Source organism: Limulus polyphemus, unplaced genomic scaffold (assembly GCF_000517525.1).
Source record: "Limulus polyphemus unplaced genomic scaffold, Limulus_polyphemus-2.1.2 Scaffold2805, whole genome shotgun sequence".
NCBI lineage: Eukaryota > Metazoa > Arthropoda > Merostomata > Xiphosura > Limulidae > Limulus > Limulus polyphemus.
In genome coordinates, this window is record NW_013668415.1 from 90,814 (window position 1) to 100,340 (window position 9,527).

General features: G+C 30.9%; 1 protein-coding gene across 3 annotated transcripts in view; it reads left to right on the forward strand.

The window, feature by feature from the left end:
- The window catches only part of LOC106467941 (transcription initiation factor TFIID subunit 1-like), a 99,490-nt gene extending 90,224 nt beyond the window's left edge, over positions 1 to 9,266 (forward strand). For all 3 annotated transcript variants that reach the window (XM_013928327.2, XM_022396172.1, XM_022396171.1), the window contains exons 31-34: positions 1,875 to 2,158; positions 2,684 to 2,836; positions 5,046 to 5,210; positions 8,647 to 9,266. In XM_013928327.2, the coding sequence (XP_013783781.1) occupies positions 1,875 to 2,158; positions 2,684 to 2,836; positions 5,046 to 5,210; positions 8,647 to 9,126 (1,082 nt within the window). In that variant the 3' untranslated portion in view covers positions 9,127 to 9,266. The remainder of the gene's footprint in view (positions 1 to 1,874; positions 2,159 to 2,683; positions 2,837 to 5,045; positions 5,211 to 8,646) is intronic.
- Positions 9,267 to 9,527: the final 261 nt, after the last annotated feature.

Sequence of the window (9,527 nt, forward strand, 5' to 3'; positions counted from 1 at the left end):
AAGTGTGTTGCCTTGGGTTAGACTCAAGAAGCATCTTCAGAGCATCAATATCAATTCAAAACATTTCCATAAACTTCTTTGATATTCTTTATGACTACAGAGGTGTTGTTTCCCTTCTTGTATTCAAACAACATTACATGCTGAATGTGTGTCTCTTCGTATGCCATCATTATAAGGGTATACTAAACTTTACACAGTGTATAGCCTACACTAACGTGATGTTTAGGCAGTTTGTTGAACTATCATACATGATGTATGTTTTTTGGGGGTGGTTAATGACAGTGTTACGACCTAATAGTTTAATTTGTAACCATATAACTGTTATTGTACTGGTGTCATCTACAGCTGGTTTAGATTGTGACCTAATCATTAGCATACTGAATTACATTAGTGTTCTAAATTAGTTTCTTTCAAAGTGTTTAGATAGTATGTGTCAGAATAGACTATTATGTTGAGTTGACTGTGAACTTGTTAATAACTGCCTATTAGAGTAACACTTGTAGAAATATATTGGTGACTATATAATGTACTTATGCAGCTCAAGTGTAGAGGGTGAAGTTTTGAAAGTCTTCCACCTTTCATTTTCATGTCAGTTTGTGCAAGCTACTGCCGGCCTTATATTGTATCCAGGTGGATTGAGGTGGACATATTTGGTTGTTTGTTCCTGGTTTTGATTGATGGAGTGACTAAGTGTGGATTCAACCAATGGTAGTCATTGGTGGCTGATTTCTAGGCCCAAGTTTCTTTAATGAAGGTTTTATTGTGTTGATGTAGAAATATTCCATTATTTTTATTGTTTTCCAAAAAATTGTCAGAGTTGATGATTCTAGCTTCGTCCCTGTCTATGTTTTGCAGTGGCTGAGTTTTCATTAATCTTTGTGTTCTTCTTTCATTTTTATGCTATTTAGTATTTCCACTATTTAGTATTTCCACTATTTCTTATTTCCACTATTTGGTATTTCTACTATTTAGTATTTCCACTATTTCATATTTCCACTATTTGGTATTTCTACTATTTGGTATTTCCACTATTTAGTATTTCCACTACTTAGTATTTCCACTATTTAGTATTTCCACTACTTAGTATTTCCACTATTTGGTATTTCTACTATTTGGTATTTCCACTACTTAGTATTTCCACTATTTGGTATTTCTACTATTTGGTATTTCCACTACTTAGTATTTCCACTATTTGGTATTTCTACTATTTGGTATTTCCACTATTTAGTATTTCCACTATTTGGTATTTCCACTCACTATTTAGTATTTCCACTATTTGGTATTTCCACTATTTGATATTTCCACTATTTCGTATTTCTACTATTTGGTATTTCTACTATTTGGTATTTCCACTAATTTGTATTTCCACTATTTAGTATTTCTACTATTTGGTATTTCCACTACCTAGTATTTCTACTATTTGGTATTTCTACTATTTGGTATTTCTACTATTTGGTATTTCCACTATTTAGTATTTCCACTATTTGGTATTTCTACTATTTAGTATTTCCACTATTTGGTATTTCCACTATTTGGTATTTCCACTATTTGGTATTTCCACTATTTGGTATTTCCACTATTTGGTATTTCTACTATTTAGTATTTCCACTATTTAGTATTTCCACTATTTAATATTTCTACTGTGAGAAGGGAAGAACTTAAGGAATATCAGTAAGTCTACTCTGGCCGAGAAATGTTTATATTTTTTCTGAATACAAATTGATACACAAAGAATTGTGAGTTTCAAAAAAAGAACCAGAATATTTCCTTCTGTGTGTGCATATATTGGTGGCTTTTTTTGTACATTTGTATCATTAATTTAAATATTGTGTATAATGTCTATAAAATAATATAAAAATATATTTATTTAATAGGTACTAAAAGTATTTTGACCCAGAATGCTCAAAAAATGCTGGAACTGTGTCTGAAACGGTTTGCAGAGAAAGAAGAAAAGCTAATGCGTTTAGAAAAAGCTATAAATCCACTTTTAGATGACAATGATCAAGTAGCCTTTTCTTTCATTCTGGAAACTATTGTCAACGAACGACTGAAGACAATTCCGGAATCTTGGCCTTTCCATAAACCAGTTAACAAGAAGTTTGTCAAAGATTACTACAATGTTATTAAGAATCCCATCGACTTAGACTCGATTATAAAGGTCGGTTTATTTCATTTTATAATAGTGTGTATCTATATTAGGTTACAAAATTTATTACAATTTTTTTAAAACGGGTATATTTGTAATAATCCAGTATAATAATAAAACACCATTTTTAATAAAACAATCAGTATAGCAGACTACATACACAGTCATAAGATAATTTTATTCTTACATCAAATTAGTCTTTATTGTATTCAGTAAGGAACTGACAAAATTAAAACTTTACATATTTTTCAGAAATATACAAATTCAAAATTCAACATTATGTTGTTGTAGCCTTCTATTATAACATTGTTTTCATACAACTTTTCAGACATCTTTTTCTCAGCTCTAAAATATTAAGCTTTGCTTTATAAAGTGAAAATTATGTCTAAAAGTAATTTTTTGTTTTTAGGTATTTGTAATAGTACAATTGAAATCTTAAGAACAGTTGATGATTTGTTTCAAATATAGCATTTCAAAGGATCTTTTTTTCCATATCTTATGAAAGGATGTTTATTTATCCTGTTTTATTTCTAACAGAATACTAAGTCTCATAAATATCACAATCGAGAGGACTTCTTTTGTGATGTTGAGTTGATACATAAAAATAGCGTTTTATTCAATGGCCAGGAGAGCCAGTTCACCAAGAAAGCTAAAGAAATAGTTGATACTTGTAGGATTGCATTAGATGAGGTAAGGAAGAAGTAATTTATTTTAATATAACATTAAAGGACAACAAGAGACCTTTTTGGTCTGTCTAGGCCATCCTATCCACTAAATTAAACACTAAAAAACTCAAAGTTAGCCCTTATCATTCAAATACTTATCAAGCTTTCCATTAAACTTTATTAAATTAATTGTATCTACCACATTTGAAAGCAACCAGTTCCAAAGATCAAACAACCTGTTAGAAAAATAAAGCTGCCTTAGCTCTAGATGACTCCTACCCTGCCAAAAGTCCCCTATATGTGTCCCCTAATCTTAACATTTTCAACATTAAATACGAAAAAAAAGGTGATGCATAAACATTATCAATTCCTTTAAAAATTCTCTAATTCTGTTTGTTTTTTCATGAGAAAAGAAGTTCAAGAGATCTTAACCAATCCTCATATGACAACCTTTCCATTCCAGGCACCATTCTAGTAACCCTCCTCTGAACCATTTCCAGCAATTATGTCTTTAAAATTCAAGTTATGTACATGTAATTGATATGCTTGTGATACTTACTGTGAAAAACCCAGTAAGTTGAACAAAGCTTATTTAACATCCAAGTAGGTTTACAGTCAGTAAAATTGTTTAGTAATTAAACGTACAGAATAATAAATCATTATTGTTAGCTATATATTGTGTGTTGTACTTGTTCAATCATAATGCCTCTGTCCTTTACTGAATAAGTGGAGCTCGGGATTAATGCAGTCATCTTGTTCAACCTTGTTTCCATCTAGCAGCTGTTCAAGATAAGGAATATTGCTTAAATGTTCATTAGTAAAAACCAAAGAAAAAGCCAAATTTGATAACCTAACCATCTCATAATTATCAGATATTAGCCTTTCGGTATCATCTCTCAAAGGCTGAACTCCCAATCTGACATTTTTATTACCCTTAATGTATTTGAAGAAATCCTTATTATTAATCTGTACTTTTTTCATATGCTTTTTTTTTTATTTACTATTTTCCTGTTTTACCAACTCTCTCAACCTTCAATAATCTTCCAAATCTCCCATCGGTGCAGTTAATTTAATCTTATTATATTTTTAATGCTTTTCTTTAATATTATTCTTTACATCCCTTGTGAGCTTACTTGTTTTTTGTTTTTTTTACTATAAGTAACATACCTACCTTGGATATTTAAAAGTTTATTTTTACAATTTTTCCATATTTGATCAAAAACTTCAACTAATTCATTAGCTCATTTTACAGCAGAGAATTCTTGTCTCGTATCTCCAAAATTAGCTTTTTTTTAAATTTGCACATGTTAACTTTAAGTACATCAACATATCTTTAAGATGCTCTTTATTATTTGCTTTTTTATTCATTTCATTCTAATAGCCATAGATAGGAAATGCATTTACAATTTTCAACAATGATCTAGCTCACATTGTTAAAAGAATATGTTGTAGAATAAAATTTAGATAATTCTAAACCCAAAAGAAATTTTAATTGTGAGAAAAAAAAAAGTTCAATAATTAGGGTTAATAGTTTAATTTTTTATACTTTATCCAAATACTTAATAATGAAATTTATACAAAATATACTTTTAGATTTCGGTATTTTAATTATATTTTTATTTGAAAGATAATTTAGTAGAAAAGTGAGTCAGAGAACTTAAAAAACTTGATGTTTCTGTAGCATGATAAACTTGTGTAAGGAAGTACATTATGCTAATATAATAATAGGAAGGCAAATAACAACTTTATTATTGATGGTGAAACATGTAGTATGTTCCACCATCTATAAAAAATACAGATTTCTTTGTAGATGTTTTTATATCTCTGGTCCTGATCTCTGCACACTATAGTATGATGAACATTTGTTAAATTGGAAAGGTTTCTGGTCCTTGTTTCTGTGAGCTGTATTATGATGAACATGTTTTGAATTAGAAAAACTTCTCCGTACTAGATGGTTTGATATCTCTGGTCCTTGTTTCTGTGGGCTGTATTATGATAAACATGTTTTGAATTAGAAAAACTTCTCCGTACTAGATGGTTTGATATCTCTGGTCCTTGTTTCTGTGGGCTGTATTATGATGAACATGTTTTGAATTAGAAAAACTTCTCCGTACTAGATGGTTTGATATCTCTGGTCCTTGTTTCTGTGGGCTGTATTATGATGAACATTTATTAAATCAGAGAGACTTTTTCTTTACTAGATGGTTTGATATATCTGGTTCTTGTTTCTGTAGTATGATGAGCAACTTACAACATTGGAAAGTGCAATTAAAGCAGCAATGGAGGCAGCTCTAGATGCAGTAGAGACAGACTCAGCCATGACAGGGAACTCTTTTCCTCAAGATGAAAGTTTGATTGGTGATGAAAGTTCCAGCAAAGAACCCAATGACTCTTTCCAAGTAGGTGTTTTAGTTTTTATGTAATTGTTATTTTCTCTTGTAAACAACCTTTCTACTAGGTTTTCAAAAATACTTTATATTTTTACTTTTGGACTTAATACTGAATTGTTTTCATAAACACATGTTGAGAACTAAAAAGTGGAAGAATTACTTGAAAGCTCACTTATAGTAAGTTCCACAATTCCTCATAACACCTTGATGACGTGAAAATAACCAAAACTCAGCCTGCTTTCCATATTTGCTTACTGTGTGTAGTCAACCTCATGAAGATATGATGGTGTTAGCTAAATCACATGTACGCCTATTTATGTTAGCTAAATCACATGTACGCCTATTTATGTTAGCTTGGCCTCATGTAGGTTTACTGGTGTTTACCCAACCTCTTGTAAGCCTTGTATGTCCACTCAATCTCGTGTAGGTGTATTGGTGTTAGCATAACCTCATGTAAGTCTACTACTGTCAACTCATGTACGCCTGCTGGTGTTAATTTAATATTGTGTAGGTGTAATGAGGATAGCTTAACCTCACGTAGGTACACTGGTGTTAACTGAACCTCACGTAGATACACTGGTGTCAGTTGAACCTCACGTAGGTACACTGATGTCAACTTAACCTCACATAGGTGTACTGGTGTTAGGATAACTTAATGTAGGTATATTATCTTTACTAGCTGTTAATTCCTGAAATATCTAGCTCTGGTGTTTTGATATTATCTTTACTAGCTGTTAATTCCTGAAATATCTAGCTCTGGTGTTTTGATATTATCTTTACTAGCTGTTAATTCCTGGAATATCTAGCTTTGGTGTTTTGATATTATCTTTACTAGCTGTTAATTCCTGAAATATCTAGCTCTGGTGTTTTGATATTATCTTTACTAATTGTTAATTTCTGAAATATCTAGCTCTGATATTTTGATATTATCTTTGCTATTTGTTAATTCCTGAAATATCTAGCTCTGGTGTTTTGATATTATCTTTACTAATTGTTAACTCCTGAAATATCTAGCTCTGATATTTTGATATTATCTTTGCTATTTGTTAATTCCTGAAATATCTAGCTCTGGTATTTTGATATTATCTTTACTATTTGTTAATTCCTGAAATATCTATCTCTGGTGTTTTGATATTATCTTTACTAGCTGTTAATTCCTGAAATATCTAGCTCTGGTGTTTTGATATTATCTTTACTAATTGTTAATTTCTGAAATATCTAGCTCTGATATTTTGATATTATCTTTACTAATTGTTAATTCCTGAAATATCTAGCTCTGGTGTTTTGATATTATCTTTACTAGCTGTTAATTCCTGAAATATCTAGCTCTGGTATTTTGATATTATCTTTACTAACTGTTAATTCCTGAAATATCTAGCTCTGGTGTTTTGATATTATCTTTACTAATTGTTAATTCCTGAAATATCTAGCTTTGATATTTTGATATTATCTTTGCTATTTGTTAATTCCTGAAATATCTAGCTCTGATATTTTGATATTATTTTTACTAATTGTTTCTTCAGAATATGTAAAGTCCCTTTATGTCCTTTCTATGTACTGATTCTCATTTTCTTTCAGTTCGTTGTCAAATGCTGCTTCTGTCAATGTACTAGGGATCAATATTTGTCAGATGTGCCTCTATTGCCATATTTTAGCTCCTTCTATCTCTTCTTTCTTCCACACTAGATTTGTATTTTCTTAGCCCTTCACACATTTTGTAGATAATCATTAGTTTAATACTAGTTTTATTCCTCTTTGCTAAGTTGTTGTTTTTTTTGATAGATTGTTTAATATTCAGGATGATATTTAGTTGAATGGACTGCAACTGCCTGTTGTAGAAACACAAGTATTATACATGAGGTGATTTCCATCTGAAAACAAAAGACTTTCAAAATGTCCTCCTTTATTCTTGTGTTTCTACAACAGGCAATTGTCATCCATTCAGTTAAACTTCATCAGATTATTTCTTGGTTTAATAACAGTTCACCCAATGTTGGACACTTCTACATATTCTTTCAAGGTGACTTGTATATGCTACCAATTGTCTGATTTGATTGACTTGCCTACAATAATAGTAACAGATATATTATTTGGGATACAAACATTTATTCCAAATACATTATATAAAATAATTATTGGATATTCTATACATGTAATTTTAAAGTTACTAATTCCTTATTAAAACTTTGTTTGGACACTGCAAAAGTAGTAACAAATGCACTGGATGTTTTTGCTCTTTTAAGCATACTTTAATCTCAGTGCAAAACACCTACAGGCTCCTCATATTGTAGTTCCCCAAAGTAATGCAAAAAACATATCAATTGCTGTATCTATAGCTGATCAGTATGGATCAGCCCCCTAAGACAATTGCACCAAGTAGTTTGAAGTGTTAAAAATGCCTCTGTTTAATAGTGGTTGAAGTTTATGCACTATTCCTGTTCATTATTTTCTCATGTGAGAACTTTCAGGCTAACCTTTACTTATAGATTCATGTGTTTATTTAATGCTGGGTTTTTACTGCTGAAAAATAATGATAGTTTCAAATGTGCCTGTTTGTATGATATTTACATTCATATATCTTGTACAAGATTTGAAGAATTGAACATAGATAAACATTCTTTAAACCTGTAAAAATGCTGAAGTGGTAAATCTTTATTCAACTTGTGGTAAGCTAATTGTAATAAACAAAACAGAAGTTTTTGTGGTAATAACTTCCTAAGTAGGACCTTGCAAATCACAATTTTTTTTTCTAATTGAATCAAATGAAATTTTGAATTGAGTCAGCTGTGCATATATATATAGATTACAAGGTATATAGGCTGAATTACATTTTAAATCCAATATAAAATTGTTTATTTATGTAGAGTACTTCTACACACAATTAGTAATGAGTATAAAATTAAATCTTTCTAAAAATATAATGTACTTAATCATCTGGAAGAAGAATGGTAAAAAAGTGTTATTACAAAAAAATAGTTTCCGGTACATAGAATGAATAAAAAACTAAATTATAAAGTTTACCGGAAGTGGTGTAGATTCGAAAATATCCAGTCCTGATTCACAATCAAATTGAATCTTGAAGCTTTGCAGAGCTCTGTTTCTAAGGGAATTGCCCATTAGGTCCTGATGGCTTGTCCATCATGTCAACAGGGATGCAGGAACACTGATGACAGCCCTGGTCATACTAGATTACTATATTTTACTTAATGTTAAGCTTGAAGTTTGGCCTAACAAAGCCTCGTTAAGAAAATAGTAGCAGCCAGTGACAACATGATATACAATTTTAAATGGTTAAATTGTTTGTAATATTTCACTGTTGTCTTATTTCTTGGGAAGATCTTTAGACTGTATATATATATATATATATATTTAAGTGAAAGCTTTTTGTCTTTTTAATTAAGTTTTTTTCCTTTTGTGTATGTACATTCTCTTTCCTTTTATATAGACTCGAGAGGGAGAAGACTTGGATTTCATTGATGTTGAAGGGGATTTTGAGGATGAAAATATGGCAAACTTGCAGAATGATGATGAAGGTAGTGTTTTAGCTAAAGATCTGCAAATAACACCTGAAAACAGTGAGAATGAAGTAAGTGACACAGAATTTACTAAGAAAGATGATTTTGAGGATGAAGACGTACCCAATGAAACATACCAAGACTTCACTGAATTTGTTAAGAAGGAAGATGAGCCTGGTATGAATTACCAAGACTCTGTACAGGGAGATCATGAAGTGATTGATGAAAATTATGATCCATCAGAATTCTTACTTCAAGGGCAGTATGGATTTCAGTCAAACCAAGCAATGAAAGAAGAAGAACACATACAGTCCCAGGCCGGCATGTCTCCACAGTCAGGTGGTTCTGACTCTGATCAAGTTGATAAACAAGAAGAAGAGGATGATGATGATGGGGGATTGTGGTTTTGAATGTCATGTTTTATTTCAACATTTTCATAACATAAGATTGATCATCAGATATTGTGTTTTAATGAGTTAGTTTTGTCTTCTAAATGTTGTATATAATATATTCACCAGTAGTACAAGAATAAACAAGATATGAAATGAAAGAATTGCTAGTGTAATTTGGACAGTTAACTAAGTATCATCAACAAACAGTATCTTTAACAGATAAACAGGTGTGACACTGACTAGCAGGGGTTCAACTACATTCACAAGTTGAGCAGACAGTTAAAGATACTGTTTGTTGATGATACTTAGTTATCTGTGAAACAGGTGTGACACTGACTAGCAGGGGTTCAACTACATTCACAAGTTGAGCAGACAGTTAACTAAGTATCGTCAACAAACAGTATCTTTAACAGATAAAC